We start from the raw sequence: 17362 nt of genomic DNA on the forward strand, positions 1-17362 counted from the left end.
TGGTTTGGGGGCACCTTTCCCTTGCTTCGGATTCACAGATCCAAAGTCTCACTTCTTCTGTTTAAACTTTTGCTTAATCTTGACGGCGTATCGATACACCATGCCGAGCGAGGAGATGTCCAGGAACTCCATCTCGTCCTCAATTTATCTGTTTAGGCAGCCGTGGTACTTGAGTACCAAATGTTTCTCAGAATTCTTGCTACCTAAATTCATGCGAAGGGTATGAAAAACATTGGTGAACTCCGACACATCTTGGTCCCTTCCTTGTCACAGCATGGTCCACTTTATGTATTTGTCCTCATAGCTCCCGACTGGGTAGTACTGCTCCTTGATGGCGTCCCGGAACGAATTCCTAGTGGGAGCAGCTAAAAATAGTGAGGTCGTACTTTCATCCTTTTGCTCACAATAGGTTTCCCACTAGTCCTTGACGTGGGGGGCAACTTTGAGAAGAGCAAAAGTAATCTTTTCCCAGCTGGAAAAATCATGAACTGAAAAATATCGTTCTAGCAAATTTAACCATTTATCTACGACGTCTGCATCTATTTGGCCCTCAAATATGGGAATGTCAAAGTTTACTTGTACCTTAAAAGTTGTGGGGCCTCCAAAGTGGCTTCTGGATGTGAATACGCCGTCAGTGGGCAACTGTTGAAGGATCTGGGCAAAGTTATCCATCATCGTGTTCCTTTGTTTCTCGAGGGCCTCCTCGAGCAATATTTTGATAGGATCTCATGCTCCCTCGTCTTTCTTTTCTTCCCACATGGGCGACCATCGGGGTTTGCGAGACTGATCTTGCAAAGGTTCAACCAGATCGAGCCCTAACTCCTTATATCCTAACCTCATTGGGGACATGCAAAGAAAAACAGAGAAAGAGCAGACCGCTGTGATACCACTGATCTAGATTTAAATAGGAACGCAACAAATTACAGATATAACCATAAATACAGAGATGCAGTAGAAATACACAGGGGCTTCACTGGTGGAGCAATACCATACAACGTGCATTCATATTGGGGGGTATATATTGAGGGAAAAATGACATAATATATTAGGGGATATATAGGGGGTAAAGGGTTTTTATATTAACAGGTGTAACACCCTCCTCCCACATCTACCCAAGCAAACGACTAGCCGAGGTAACACATGCAACGAGAGGCCACTATGATAAGATTCAACCTCCTTGGTGACTTTAAGGAAATGGAATCGATGGAACATCACATACAATCATCCAACATCATCCAAATAACCTTCAGGAGAGAGGTCAGCCACTCAGACTACATATCCCTGGGTCCCACTGCTATTTGAGAGACTTAAGGGCAGGGTAATGCTCCCTAGACATTGCCCAGGTGAGTTAGTTTCAAGACTAACGCTCCCCAGACACTGCCCAGGAGCTTTATAACGCTTCCCAGACACTACCCAGGAGCTTTATAACGCTTCCCAGACACTGCCCAGGTGGGTTAGTCTCAGCACTAATGTTATCATTCTGGAATTTGAGCCACCTCTTTTAGCCCAGAGTTCGGGACATTGCCCAAATTGGAATGATCACTTAGAATTAGTAAGGATGCAAGGAAACAATGATGCAAAATAAACAATATGAACAAGATCATAACCAGACCCCTACTAGTCATGACATGCATTTCGTCAAACATATCATCAACATGTAACCTACAGGTGTAAATAACATAATTAAGTGTAGGGATCTCATACTTATCTGAGAATCGCTGTGAACCATTGTTCCCTCATGCCATTTGCTGCATTATCCTCCAACAACTCATAAACACATTATCCGTTCATATACAAGTAAAAACATGCTTAGAGCCATACATAATTGCTGTCATGAAATGTGCATATAACCAACATAATAGGAATAGAAATACAATAAACATATTAGCCATAAAATCCATGAATACATAAGTACCTTTACACATGAAAATCAAGGGAATGGATTTCTCATTAATGAATGCAATGAACCAACTAGAGATGGGACTACCATGTTCCGCCCGACCATAGAATGGCTAAGCCGAATCTCTCTTCAGCCATTTACCCCCGTGCCATACTCCAAGCATGAATGTAGGATCTCATAGAACACATCAATCAAAACTCGTCCAGGGCTTCTAGAGGCCATCCACCTCAACCCATCAAATAGTGATTCCACCTCACGGTCGGACATCATCAAAACCATCATCAAATTGCTCTCCATCCAAGCCTTCCAAGGTTTCCAGAGCGTTTGTCCAACCAAGGCTTCTAGAACTAGTAACTCAACCCATAGCTTATACAGGGCTTCCAAAGCGTTTGTCCAACCCAGGATTCCAGGACTAGTAACTCAACCCACCAAGGGCTTCCAGAGCGTTTGTCCAACCAGGAATTCCAGGACTAGTAACTCAACCCAAGCTGTTACAGGGCTTCCAGAGCATTTGTTCAACCAAGGCTTCTAGGACTAGTAACTCAACCCAAGCTATGGAAACATGAGAACCAACCAAAACAAAGCAATGAAAGTAAACCCACAATCACCATGGCTATCTTGAAAATGGTAAGGCTAGGCAATCCACTGTTAATCCCGACCATCCTCCATGCCAATGGCAGATTATAACCAAGAAACCACATGCATGTGCCATGCATGCCAAAACTAGTGAAGAAATCATACATGCAACTCGATACCTGCAAGCAAATCTGATGTAGCTGCTGATGTCGATGCCTTCTTGCGCTTTCCTACTCTTCCTTTGCCTTCTTGCTCCAAGAATCCAAGTATACCACACCCTCCAAGAGTGCTCCAAGAAAACTCTAAGTAACCAAGAGTATGAGAGAGAGAGAGAATAATGAGAGAGCTCCAAAACCGCACTGACAAAAATCTTGCCAACTGATCCTTAGAAGCCTTTTTATGAATGAGGCCTCTATTTTCTTCTTTTTCCATTATTTTCCTTCATTTTCCTCCTCACATGCAACCTGTGACCTTTCACCTCCTTTTTCTCCTAATTTCCATTATTTTCATAAATAATTGTGCCAAAAAGCCTTATCCATTGCCTTTGCCAATTTCCTTAGCCATAAACAGTGAAAGGAACACCCCCTAGGATGTCTTGCCCAACATTCAGCTTGGAATAAGTGTCCTAACCATCCATGGTTATTATTTTTAACATTTATTACATGGAATTTTCACCAGGGCTGTTACAACATGTATAAAAAATGGAGCTCAAAGTTAATGACAAAATATAAAAAGGTATAAAAATGTTAATGAAAAAATGGATACCTACAATATCTAGTGAAAGTAGGGGTTTTTTAAATTGCAAAGGTGTATTGGATTTGCATTGGTAGGGGGTTAAATAATGTGATTTTTAGAGGTATTTTCCAATATGTAGTCAAATTAGGGGTATTGTTTAGTATGCCACGAATGCATGTGATATGTTAGAGGTTCATTGAGTGAAGCCCCCGTGCAGAAATAACACTTCATATCATTAATATCAAATACTGAAATATGCTTACAAACAGAATGGAAATACGACTAGCTCAGGCGATGGTAGCTTATCTCCGAGAAGAGATGTGGCGGCTACATGCCTCTAAACTGAGTTACAATGAGGCTCAAGGGCCTTTTTACTATTGAACAATAAGAGAAAACCCTAAACAACCAAAACCCTAACTCAAGGTGATGTAACACCAATAGTTTATGGGCCCTGTTGGGGTTAGTGTTGAAAATAGCAACAAGAAATGATAAAAATAGAATCCAGAAATTCCAATTTAATTTGTCATTGAATTAAATTGTGAATTAAAATCGAATTTAGTCTTAACAGCTACTTGGAAATAATTGATTAAGTTATTTTGACTTAATTAGTTGGAGAAATTCAAGTTAGAAGTCTTTTTGCGGTCATGCAAGAGTTATCCCTTCTATTAAGGAGATAAGCCTTAAATTAAGGAGATAAGATTGAGTTATATGTTGTAATTAGTTAGCTCAGTTTACTGTGTTAAGTCTAGTTAAATTAGTTCCAAACTATTTGAGGAACTAATAGAGAGTTAACAGTCAGTTGATGCATGCATGCACTCAACAAGTGTACTCCAGTTAACTGAAGATTCCCTCATCAGAAACTCATGCATGTCTATTCTGAGAAAGACCCAGTTAAATTAAATGTCAAGGACAGTGTACTATTAGTTGCATGTGTTTTCCTATAAAGAAAACTCATGCATGTAGAAGGTATTATTCCTTGAGGATTGCACAGTTCTGACAGTGTGTGAGATCAGGTGATCATTCACTCGGTGAATGAGTTTTCCACTTGGTTGAAGGAGAATCATTCCAGAGGAACAACGCAAGGAAATAGGAGCTTGGAGGGTAGAGGAGAAGGCTTGATAGAAGCTTTAATTGCCTGTGAGCATCTGTGAGGATTGTACTGAGAGCTGGCTAGCTGTGAGAGCTAAGGCTTTGTATAATCTCTATGTATTTCCACCTTGTATGATAATACAGATAGTGAGATTTTTAGCTGAGGCTTTCCCCAAAGTATTTTCATGTGTATTGTGCATTGATTCTTCTTCTTCTGGTTATATTGTTCAACTCGATTCAGTTCGATCTTTAAGCTTCCACAAAGCAAACTTTGATAGTAGAAGTAGGTTATAGTATTCTGCTTTGATTTATATTGCATTATCGGGTTAATCTACAGGCATATTTTCTACATGGTCTAAGAGGTAGATTTGTAGAGAATTTGTAGAATTTCTACAGTTAGTTGGGCAACCAACTTCCCGGGGTTGTAACTTGGTCATATTATCTCCGTTTGACACGTATGATACCTCGTTGGAAAGATCTCTCTGAGGACTACAACTATTCACATGATTTCCCTTGAAATAATCGGAGGCATTTTGCCAAAAAAATGTCGTTTAGGGCCTCAAAACGGCTCCCGAAGTTTAGGACCTGAAAAACTGCCAAAAATAGTAAACTGTGCTACAATTAAGGAAACTGAAAAAACAATGGTGAGGGTCCAAGTGGAACAGGCGGGTGGCCACCAATATCCACCTGGATCACCATTCCCAACAAAGCCACTTATAGGGGGTTCTTGACTATAGATGAGACTTCTTTTTTCCATCCATGTCTTTTATGAAACTGAAATTGAACTTTCTGCCTCTGGCGTGCCCAAACAATGATTTTTTTGCCATTTGTATGGCATTCTCCATTGGAACATCCATGCCCAATACCAAAGATAAACCTTCCCTACTGGCCTCTTTGATGCACTTTTTCTTCTTCTGCGTTATACCCTTCTCCTGCATCGTTGTTAAGCTCTGGATGGTGTCTAAAGCAGACCGAGGGTTTCTCTACGAGGCTAACAAATCCATCAGGAAGTTGCTTGTAGACAACTAAGGAGAGGGCTCCTTAAGATCTTAGAAAACGATGACACTCAAGAAAAGAACAACCCCTTGCTACAACTCAGTTTCACAACGGGTTTAATTAGGTCTTGAAATGGTTGGTAGTCAATTCCTATTGCATAACTGGTAGGGATAGTTTTAGGCAGAGATGGAGGAAATTCATCTGAGGGTCCTCACAAGATCATTGCAGTAATTTGGCTCCGCTCCTCCAAGCTCAGGCTCGACACTGATTGCATGTCTACCTCTGGGATCTCCATGAAAAATCGCGACTTCTAACCCTCTAACTGGAGCCCCAGTAGTGTCCGATGCTGGAGAGGAAATGGGTTTATGTTTGGTTTTCGACCACATTTCCATTCTCTCTACCTCCACCTTTGACTTGAATTTTGGGGTGGTTACCCAAATTTGGACTTCACCTTCCTCCTCTAGTTTGAAGTTTACCATTTACACTCCCTCCATAAAAAACCCAGAGTAGCTTGCCACCAGATCAACCTGAAGACTCGTGCTCCCTGTCGTGTCAGCTTAACAATTGGAAAAAAGGAAAAAATGTGGGGAGGTCCCTTCATCGAACATAACCTATAAATGTTGATAGTCCTTAAGGGTTGTGAAGGCAATGTCTTGCTTCACTACACTGTCTTTAGGCCACACACTATCCACGACTTCCAAACCCTTTGCGTTTGTTGAATCGAGTTTCACAAGTTGCTTGTAACCACAATGCCATCTCCCCAACCTCCTTTTGCAACTATTGTGACCATATTATTTAAAATATATTTTTAAATATATATAAAAATACGATATACTGAAAAAATCTTAGATTATTTAAATTCAATAATTAAAATTTATAATTTTAACTAAATTTTAATTATAAATTAATAAAAAAAAAATGCTTAAAAACAAAATGTAAAATATTTAAAATATAAGAAAAACATTAAATGAGACATTTCACTAATATACTAATAATTAAATAAATATTAAATTTAATATTTTGAAAATTCTTAATCCAAATTTAATAATTTCAATACAATTTAATTCAATTTTAATTAATAAAAAATTTGTGAAAAAAATATAGAATATTTAGAATACAACAAAAAGCCTTACCAAAATATTAATGTGGGTGAGGCATCCTACTAATTTATCAATAATTTTTTTTTCACTTTTGGTTCACGGATACCCGGGTCAATGGGTAGCCGCTACATTCAGGGTTGTTCAACACTGAGTGGACGCACCCGAAGGCATCAACACCCCTCGGCCTATTTACTAACCTAACCCCAAGAGCTTTCGGGATTCGACCCTGTGACCTCCCATTGGCGAGGCACTTGATTTGACGAATTGAGCTAACTCTCGGGGCTTACTAATTTATGAATAATTAAGTAAACATAAAAAAATAAATCACAGCGAATCATTAATTGGGCCAACTTGAATATTCCGCTGTCTTCGTAAAATTAAAATAAAATACAAAAATCGGAATTATAGCGTATTCACCGTTTAAATGGCAACGATAAAAAATAAAATAAAAATTTCGAAATAAAAATTTGAATTGAGTGCGCGCCGATAAACGGTCAAAATGTAGGCGTGAAGCGACAGCGACCCCGGAACAGTCCCTTTTTCCGTCCATCACTCAATTTGAAATAATGAAGTCCCGCCTAACGGCTCGCCGGCGGGCACATATTCCGGCCACTTCAAGGATTCCGGTTGGCGTCAACCCCAACGGCTAGGGCCTCCCTGATTCCATAAAAGGGCATCCCCGACCTGCCCTGATTCAGTGCAATTCGGCCTTTCGATTTTGCTTTCTATTCCTTCCTGCTCCGCTTTCGTGCAGACGTCTTTGCATACGTCTTCACGAAGCTCTCTCGTTTCTGCGACATTTTTCCTCGGCTGCTTGATTTTTTTGTGCGCTTAACCGGGATTCTTTCCATTCTTTTGAGGGTTTTTTTCGAGGTTTCAAGGGTTTCAACCAGCGACAATGAGGGAGTGCATTTCGATCCACATTGGCCAGGCCGGTATTCAGGTCGGCAATGCCTGTTGGGAGCTTTACTGTCTCGAGCACGGCATACAGGTATGGTTGATTTCTTTTTTGTTTTAGCCTCTATGTTCTGTGGTTCTGCTCTGATGCAAGTTTATTTTAGATCTGTGCGTTTCGCTCTGTAAGGATTGAAATTTTGGAAGCCGTGGGATTTGTTTCTGTGTTGCTCTAAGTGTGGCTGCAATGATTTATTGTCGTTGGCTTAGTTATCACTCTCCGCGGATATTTTCAGCGTTTGCTAGATCCTTGACATTATGTAGCATTTGCTGGTTATCTCAGGGTTTGCTTGTTTGTTGGAGACTTAAGCTAGTTTATTTAGGGTTTTTTGGTTTATTTGGGGGTTTAGCTGGTCTTTATCGGCCTAAATGGTTTGGTTTAAGTTTGGATGGGTTCTTGGGGGTTTTAGCCGATCTTTACCTAATTGAAGGTTTCTTTGTGGTCTTTTTTGGGGCTTTTGTTATACTTAACCCCTTTAGTTGATTTCGTAGGTTATCCTGGCTTCCTTGAGCCTTTTAGCTAGTACTTCACCGGATCTGCTGGTTTCTTTGATTCTTTCATCTGCTTTAATAACGTTTTGGTGGTTTCCATTTGGCATGGAGCTGTCATTTTTCAGAATTGCTAGTGTATTGGTTACTTTATACTCTTCACCTGGTTGCTGGTATTCTTAGGGTATTGAGGGGCCTTCTTAGGGTTTGACCTTTCATGCTTCGTTTTGCAGCCTGATGGACAAATGCCGAGTGACAAGACCGTTGGCGGTGGAGATGATGCATTCAACACATTTTTCAGTGAGACAGGTGCCGGTAAGCATGTTCCTCGTGCCGTGTTTCTGGATCTGGAGCCAACTGTTATTGATGAAGTTCGAACCGGCACATATCGGCAGCTTTTTCACCCAGAGCAGCTGATCAGTGGCAAAGAAGATGCCGCCAACAACTTTGCTCGTGGCCATTATACCAGTAAGCGGATACCCTCTTTGTTCAGCTTGTTATATCATTTTGTTCGCTTTAATAGAATGTACACTAAGATATTTATTGATATATTCGCAGTTGGTAAGGAAATTGTGGATCTGTGCTTGGATCGAATCCGGAAGTTGGCAGACAACTGTACAGGCCTGCAAGGTTTCCTGGTCTTCCACGCTGTGGGAGGCGGTACCGGATCTGGTCTGGGGTCCCTTCTATTGGAGAGGCTCTCTGTCGATTATGGAAAAAAATCGAAGTTGGGTTTCACTGTGTATCCATCTCCACAGGTCTCTACATCTGTAGTCGAGCCCTACAACAGCGTGCTGTCAACACACTCGCTGCTAGAGCATACAGATGTGGCCGTGCTGTTGGATAATGAGGCCATCTACGACATTTGTCGCCGTTCCCTGGACATCGAGCGTCCTACATACACTAACCTTAATAGACTTGTATCTCAGGTAAGTTGGGTTTTGTTTCGTTTGAAATTTTATGTTGGGGTTTAGTTTCGTTTTAATGGCATCCGTTTTTTGAGGTTTTGATGGTTATCTTATGATATTGCAGGTCATATCTTCCCTGACTGCCTCTCTGCGTTTTGATGGTGCTCTGAACGTTGATGTGACTGAGTTCCAAACAAACTTGGTGCCGTATCCTCGTATTCATTTCATGCTTTCCTCGTATGCTCCTGTGATCTCTGCTGAGAAGGCCTACCATGAACAGCTGTCAGTAGCTGAGATCACCAACAGTGCCTTCGAGCCATCGTCCATGATGGCTAAATGTGATCCGCGCCATGGCAAATACATGGCCTGCTGTCTCATGTACCGAGGGGATGTTGTGCCCAAGGATGTGAACGCGGCAGTGGCTACCATTAAGACGAAGAGGACCATTCAGTTCGTGGATTGGTGTCCCACCGGGTTCAAGTGCGGTATCAATTATCAGCCTCCCACTGTGGTTCCTGGTGGGGATCTTGCCAAGGTCCAGAGGGTCGTCTGTATGATTTCCAACTCGACCAGTGTAGCAGAGGTCTTCTCTCGTATTGATCACAAGTTCGATCTCATGTACGCAAAGCGTGCCTTCGTGCACTGGTATGTGGGTGAGGGTATGGAGGAAGGAGAGTTCTCGGAGGCCCGTGAGGACTTGGCTGCTCTGGAGAAGGACTACGAAGAGGTCGGAGCAGAGTCTGCTGAGGGAGACGAGGATGAGGGCGAAGAGTACTGATCGATTATTAATTGCTATACTAAATGCTTGCTGCTAGTATACATATATATGTTGTTTGGATTTGGGACATGGGTTGGTTCTTATGAATGGTAACCAATACTCATTGGTTTGATTTCCGTAGTACCGGTGGGGTAGTTTTGTGCTTTTGTTTGTTACTCTGTGATATCTACAATGATATTTTGTGCCTTACATTGCTGGATGTATCGACTCTCGCACTTGAATGCATCTATTTCTATTTTGGTATCTGATATTGTATCCCCATGTTATCCGATATTGTATTTCGCTTCTGTTATAATCGCTCACCAAATGATGACTCGCTGCCTTCAATCGATTGAATGCATATATGTATATTATGTTATCAGATTTGATTTGTTTTCTTTTGTTATAATCGCTCATCAATCTCTCACCAAATGATGACTGCACTCTTGGGTTTAATTAATATATGCAAGTTAAATTATGTGCCTGCAATCGTAATTATGTGGTACTGCATTTAATGGACTTTGAATCAAACTTCCAAGTTGCCCAAGTTGCTCTTTATTTGGAAATGCAGGCCTTTTATGCTTTTCATTTTCTCTTCATGATTCATTTGGTTATTGCTATTCATGATTCATTTCGTTGTTATTGATCCATGCAGGAAATATTAACCTTCTATTCCGTTATTATAAAATCCACTCTAATTCAATTATTTCAAGTCTATTATGTCAAATCTACTAACGATGAAGAATGTAAGGTGTATATCATGCAGGGTCAGCTGTAATAAATGTTATGTTCATATTTTGTTCGCTGTCAATATAAATATTACTTTCAATGCTAAGCATGTAATTTGTTCATATTTTTGTGCCATTCTACTGTCAGCGATCATAAATGTAACTTTGTTTTGTTCATATTTTATGCCATTTACTCTCAGCTATATGATAAACAATTTTTGACCATATATGTTTTACTTTCAATGATGTAAGTCATATTATGTGCGATAGTCACAGTTTCAGAGCAAACAACTTACAAAAATTGTGTACCATTTCACGTGTACCGAAGAATGTAACGTGTTTGTTCATATTTTATGCCATTCATTGTCACCTATGTTATGTGTTATTTTCATATATCTTATTTTCAATGTTAAGAATGTTCAATTCTTTTTTACCATTCGTTGTTGGCCATAATATGTGTGACTTTGAATGAATATAAGGTGGTCATATCATGTGTGATTCATGGTGAGATTAATAATCCTAGTTTCAGAGCAAACAACTTGCAAAAATCGTGTTAACCCTCCTTGAAAAAGACAATCAATCTTGCATCAAGTGTTCATATTTTGTGATTCATGGTGAAATTAATAATCACATTTTCAGATCAAACAACTTAAAAATGACGATTCAATCTTGCTAATTATAGAAGGGATTTGATATGTTGATTGCATATTTTAAAACTCAAAAATTGTTTTTCATAACAATTTCTTCTACCGTAAATACCAGTGTTTTAGGTTTCTTGAAAGCAACCATGGTTTTACTAAATCAATTGAAAACGAACATTGATTTATACCATAATTTAGGAGAGAGTAGAACGAGGCTGTTTGCTCTCTTCCATCTAACTAAATCTTTTGATTGGGAATGTCTCGTGTGAAGAATGCTTTTTTCATAAGTTAGTGTAATCTCCACATCTTAAACAGAGTAAATTGGTTTCTCAACTAGAACTCCCACTTTAGGAGTATAGGAACCTGAAATATAATGACCACACCAATCTCAGATGTTTTAGAGAAATTTACTTTGCTACTGGAATATCATAAATAATTTTTTTTTAAACACTAATTCTATCTTCTATTTTATCTGATTCAATTAATATCGAAGAATGGAGATCAAATTTTTTTTCCACATTACACGATGAATTAAAACAGAAGAGATGTCTAAAAAAATGTATTCTTGACATCATCTTTTTGCACTTGAGGTTGTATTGCCAAGTGATTTGCTGAAGGAGGGTTGTTATGGACCACTAGTTTAGAATTCTTGAAGAAATTGAATTTGCTTTTTTATTGTTTTGTTTGAAGGATTGTTGTTTCAAGGAGGGTTGTTATGGATAACTAGTTTAGAATTCTTGAAGAAATTGAATTTGATTTTTTATTGTCTTGTTTCAAGGATTGTTTCAACAGAGAGTGGATCTTCATAATGTTGCACTTGAGGTTGTGATTTGCTGAACTCAATCATCATTGACATCATCATCCTTATCATTATCCTCAAAAGGAGGGTTGTATGCATAACAATTGTGATGTCTTCAATGTTGATTATCATCGAAGTATTCAATAACTATTAACAATTGAATACTTTGCTCCATTTGAACTCATCATTATCATGTTGCATTTCATCAATAAGTGCACTAACACTGACATGATGATATGCCATGAATTTGTGCAAAGTGAATGTGTGCAAAGATAGGGGAGTATGTAGAAGGATACGGGGATATAATACAACTTTGAGGCATGTTTCAATGTTTTGTATATCTGGACAATAGAGACTAATATTGTGATATGTCGAAGAAGGAGAAAAGGTGACCGGGAAAAAGGGTGTACGGAGAAATGTGCAGTGGAATTTGTTAAAGAGCACGAACTATATTGAATTAATCTTTCTTCTCTGCACTAAGAGCACAAACTATATTGAATTAATCTTTTGTCTTTGCACTTTGTAGAAGGTGAATTTAGTATGTAGAGAAAGGAACATAAATTATAATTCACATGTTTTATTTGATATAGAGATGATTTGACAATTCGATGTGCAGTTTTCAATGTTTTGTATATCTGGACAATAGAGACTAATATTGTGATATGTCGAAGAAGGAGAAAAGGTGACCGGGAAAAAGGGTGTACGGAGAAATGTGCAGTGGAATTTGTTAAAGAGCACGAACTATATTGAATTAATCTTTCTTCTCTGCACTAAGAGCACAAACTATATTGAATTAATCTTTTGTCTTTGCACTTTGTAGAAGGTGAATTTAGTATGTAGAGAAAGGAACATAAATTATAATTCACATGTTTTATTTGATATAGAGATGATTTGACAATTCGATGTGCAGTTTTCAAAACTATGTTCAAGGTTTTCGAATACTTATTATGAAATACTAGTTAGATCACACAATGTAAATATTACAAACTAATGTTTTCAAACGAATTCCCTAAATCAACACAAAGTGTTAGTCAGATGTCTTCTCAAGGAATGTTTCACTTGTAAAGTGTCATCAAATTTCTTCGAGACATATTCCAACTTCATGATCCCATCCGTGCATTAGGTTCCTAATAAAGTGAGTCTTATTGTTGATATGTTTTGTTCTAGCATAAAACACGTGATTTCCAAACATCTTGACGCAACTTTGATTGTCACAATTAATCACAGTAGGATCCAAATACTTCACGAATAAATGTGTTAAGCTTCTTTAACCAAACAACCCTTTTCCTATTTCACATGCAACCACATATTCTATTTCAGTGCTACTTAAAGCAACAAGATCTTGAGATCATAGTAGCTCTTAGACTAAAACATCTTTCGGTAGTGCTCCTTCCATTGGTCTCATTGCCACCTAAATTAGAATCTGTGAAGCCAATTACTATCATTCTTTAAGTAGTGATATATAGTGTGACGAAGATACTTCAAAATATGTTTGGTAGCTATCTAGTGATCATGATGAGGCTCCAACTGAAACTGATTAAGAATGTTTACTGCAAAACATTTTGGGCTTGTATTTACTAGATACATTAGGGAACCCACCAACTGTCGATAGGAGGTAGGAACCACGAGACTAGAGTCGGAGCCCTTCAACTTCTTGAGAGTAGTAATCATAGGAGTTGTCATTGACTTGGAATCCATCACCCTGAATATCTACGACAACTTGATGATGTACTTTCCTTACTCCAAACATATCTCTCGAGGTTTTTGCCATACTTTTAGACCCAGGTAATAGTGCATCAGTGCTAGATTTTTAATTTCAAATTCAGCGGCCAACATTTTCTTGCATTCTTGAATTCTTTGCTCAACCCCTGTGATCATCCACGTATAGTAGAATAACGATGGGGTCATTATTCACGACTTTGATGTAGAGATTAAAATCAACAAAATTCTTCACGAACCCAATTCTAAGTAGATATGCATCCATCCTTACATACCATGCCCTAGGTGCTTGCTTCAAACCATATATGGCCTTCTTAACTCTGCAAACATGAGGGTCCTTGCTATTAACTTCAAAGCCTCTGAGTTGTTTGATATACACTTTCTCATCAAGGGTCCCATCCAGAAATGCGTTCTTTACATCCATTTGATGGATATTCCAACCCACTGTAGCAACCAATGAAATCAAATATCTAATGGTAGTGTACCTTGTTGTGGGAGCAAAAACTTCTTCATAATCAATGCCTTCCTTTTGAGAGAAACCCCTTGCAACAACATGTTTGATTTTATAGATCATTTGGAGGTGACAACTAATTTGTCACTAGGTCTAGGAACGATTTTCCAAACCCCATTCTTAGTGATGGATTGATATTCTTTTTGCATTTATTTCTTCCAATGCTCTTGATGAGCAACTTCCTTGAATGTAGATGGTTTGTCTTCAATTAACTTTGGTTTCTTACTTTTCCTAAAAGATCTTTTCGCAGCTTCATGTCCTTCAACATTTTCTAATGTAGTGTTTAACCAATTTGGCCTTTTCCTTGTGGTTAGGATGACCATCGATTGAATAGGCTCACTTGGTTCTTCTTCTTCTTCTTGATTTGTAGTAGGGTCATGATGAACTTATTTTCCAAATATGGGAAGTTCTTCATCATCAGAATTAATAGGAATATCCTTTGATTTATTGTATGTTTAATTTTCATCACATATGACATCCTTGCATACTTTAGTATGTTTTCCTTCCTTAATGTAGATTCTATATGCTTTTGAGGAGAGACTATATCCAATGAATGTTCCCTTGATACTTGTAGAGTCCAACTTCTTTCGCTTGTCTTTTGGAACATGGATGTATGCTGGGCTTCCAAAGATTCGGAGGTGATCCACACTTGACTTCTTTCCTGTGAATGCTTATTTGGGTGTTGTATTATTAAGACTTTTATGAGGACTTCTATTTTGAATGTACACGACTGTCATCGCTGCTTCTCCCATAAGAATTTTGGTAGGTCTTAATCAAGGAACACAGCTCGAATGCTTTTTTCAATTTACCTATTCTTCCTTTTGGCCAATCCATTTTGTTTAGGATAATAGAGAACAATGAGCTCCCTCTTAATACTTGCGTTCTTACAACATGTAATCAATTCCTTAGAAGTGCATTCCCCACCATTTTCGGACCTTAGAGTTTTTATTTTTCTTTCGGTTTGGGTTTCACTTTGGACCTAAACTCCTTGAACTTATCAAATACTTCATCTTTTGTTTTGAGAAGGTAAAGTCATGTTTCTAGAATGGTCATCAACGAATGTTACATAGTATAGATGACCTCCAAGCGATTTGTCAAACATGGGACCACACACATCAGAATGGATGAGGTCTAATATCTCTTTAGACCTAGTTTCATTATTCAGAAATGACTTTCTTGTATGTTTTCTCAAAGACCCTTGCACACACCTTCATGATCTAACTTCATATTGGGGATTCCATGAACTAATTGACTAAAGAGTAGGGATGCCCTTATAATGTAAATGACCATACCCCCTATGCCATAGCTCAATGGGATTTATTTCCATATGAACCAAAGCTTGAAGAGGTGGTGTAATGAATCTGTAAAGGCTTCCTTCACCAACTCCAGTGACCCTAGCTTTATTAATACTAGACTCTTTAATCCAAACCAATACTTTTCCATCAACAAAAACAACTCTTTCCCCTTTATCTTCTAAACAAAAAATAGAAAGCAAATTCTTTTTCAAACTTGAAGCATATAGAATGTTGTTGAGGTGCAACTTCGATCAATTTTTCCGCTTTAACGCTGTTGATCCTAGACCTCCAACAACATAGCTTTTGTTGTCACCCAATTCTACTGCACGAGAAGATGGCTCCTTTGATAGTGTGAATTTGTTTACTTTCTCTTGTCATGTGTCTTGATGCTCCACTATCAATGATCCATGCATTGTCATCATTAAGAGACCCTGTAAGAGCAACCAAGAATCCTTGGAATTTGACCTTGTTGAATAAGTAATGGATGACTTTCTTGATCCATCGTCCATCAATGTTGATTTGTGTAGCTTGGGAGGCACTCCAAGCCCTAGAGTTCAGGGTTTGGAGGGCAAATGATGCCGCCGATTAACAACAGGCACTGGTCTCTCAACCTTGTAGGTTACAACCCCCTTATACAGTGGTTATGGAATGTTTTCGCATAGTAGCTCAGCCTTTTCCCTTCACCGATTCTTTCTATCGGGACTCTTCAATCCCTTGAGAACCCTTCGAGCCCTCAAGCCCGCAGACAGGTGACTGCCCCCTCTTTCCTTTGGTTTGTTGGATTTATTGTATAAATCCGTAAAATCGACGCTTTTATGGTTGTAAAGCCTTTACAAAGGATTTATGCACAAACACGCGTAAAATCCAATCACCCCGCTGAATCCATAGGCTTGGCACAGTTCTCGAGGCTTCACTTTATCGCAGTCAGGCGTCGACCCTTCCGCGGGTCACAATACCCAAGCCTTCCACTTCCCGATGTGCGATTACACTATCGGGACTCCACAAGCGTGCCATTTGCACTAAAATTCCACTCCCTTTGTCGTATCGAGAATTTCGGAAAACACGGGAATACAAAGAAAATCCCGCTTCGACCACTTAGGCCGGATCTCAAATTCTATGTATCGAGCCTTTAAATATTGTCGGGTCTGCCTTTCGCCTGCGTCCATTCTCCTCCGCCGATAGACTCCTCTCAAAAGGTAGCGATGCGATTAAGTGATGCGATCACGCTGATGATTGTTGACCAAACGCCGCCGATTAAATCTCTGCCGTTGATCTTTCCCACAGATCCAACGGTCCTCGTTGAATCGCTCTATCGCAATTGGCGATCGCTCGTGGTCAGGGTTATTCCCCCTGCCGATCCAGTCCCGCTGATTTTAATCTTCGTTGTTGATCTTCCCACAGATCCAACGACCATTGCGCACTCGCTTGATCGCAATCGGCGTTTGCCCGTGGTCGGGACTACTCCATTCGTCGACTTCAACTCCGCTAATTTAATCTCTGCCGTCGATCTGTTGGATCGAATGGCCCTTGAGTGTCACCTCCTTAACCTTGCGCTCCTCTGTTTTTAGGCCTTTTCATGCTTCCGCTGCGTTGCGAGCAAGTTTTCACTATGTCTGCTTTCGCCTCCTTGGTCACGTCGAATTCACCTGCAAGTATATATATATATATATATATATATATATATATATATATATATATATATAGAAGCTATGATTCACATTAATCTCAGTCTTAAATCATTCGAAGCACAAATACACGGATTCTAAATTGGACTTTGCATATTACAAAAAAAAAAGAAACAAAGGAAGTATTTTGAGACTCTGTCTCTCTCTGTGGTCTGCTCGCCTTACACCAGTGGCCTTCCTTACACTCTGCCCGTAGGCTTACAACCCTTCTCAATTCGGATAAGTCCTTACTCTTCATTCTTGTTTCCTTTTTAATACATCAGTGGCAGTTCCTCTTACAGTTCGAGGAACTGTTTTTTGTTGGTGGTGTTGTTGTTGTTATGAGACAGTTTCCTCAAACTAATTCCCATCTTATCCTATCTCGTCTAATTCAAAACTAACAATGGCTGATTCAACGTTCGTTTACAATAACACAAAATGAAACTAAATAAAATAGAAATTTGCGCCGTTTTGCTCGCTACTTGTCAAAATGGAACGAGA

At 39.2% G+C, this 17362-nt stretch overlaps 1 protein-coding gene across 1 annotated transcript; it reads left to right on the forward strand.

The window, feature by feature from the left end:
* Positions 1 to 7082: 7082 nt before the first annotated feature.
* On the forward strand, positions 7083 to 9883 carry LOC149185351 (tubulin alpha chain). Its single transcript, XM_089417903.1, has 4 exons — positions 7083 to 7387; positions 8073 to 8307; positions 8398 to 8768; positions 8872 to 9883. Exons 1-4 carry the CDS (start codon positions 7295 to 7297, stop codon positions 9523 to 9525), a joined length of 1353 nt encoding a protein of 450 aa, XP_089274029.1. The 5' UTR covers positions 7083 to 7294; the 3' UTR covers positions 9526 to 9883.
* Positions 9884 to 17362: the final 7479 nt, after the last annotated feature.

Source organism: Pinus tabuliformis, chromosome 3_2, assembly GCF_031772625.1.
Source record: "Pinus tabuliformis cultivar Carrire ecotype Pingquan chromosome 3_2, CPIR1, whole genome shotgun sequence".
Lineage (NCBI taxonomy): Eukaryota > Viridiplantae > Streptophyta > Pinopsida > Pinales > Pinaceae > Pinus > Pinus tabuliformis.

Excerpts from the sequence above, each read along its gene's own strand:
- LOC149185351 (XM_089417903.1), top strand. The coding sequence starts at position 7,295 with ATGAGGGAGTGCATTTCGATCCACATTGGCCAGGCCGGTATTCAGGTC. Across the intron at positions 7,388-8,072 it reads GTCTCGAGCACGGCATACAG|CCTGATGGACAAATGCCGAG; the intron begins GTATGGTTGATT and ends TTCGTTTTGCAG. Across the intron at positions 8,308-8,397 it reads TGCTCGTGGCCATTATACCA|TTGGTAAGGAAATTGTGGAT; the intron begins GTAAGCGGATAC and ends ATATATTCGCAG.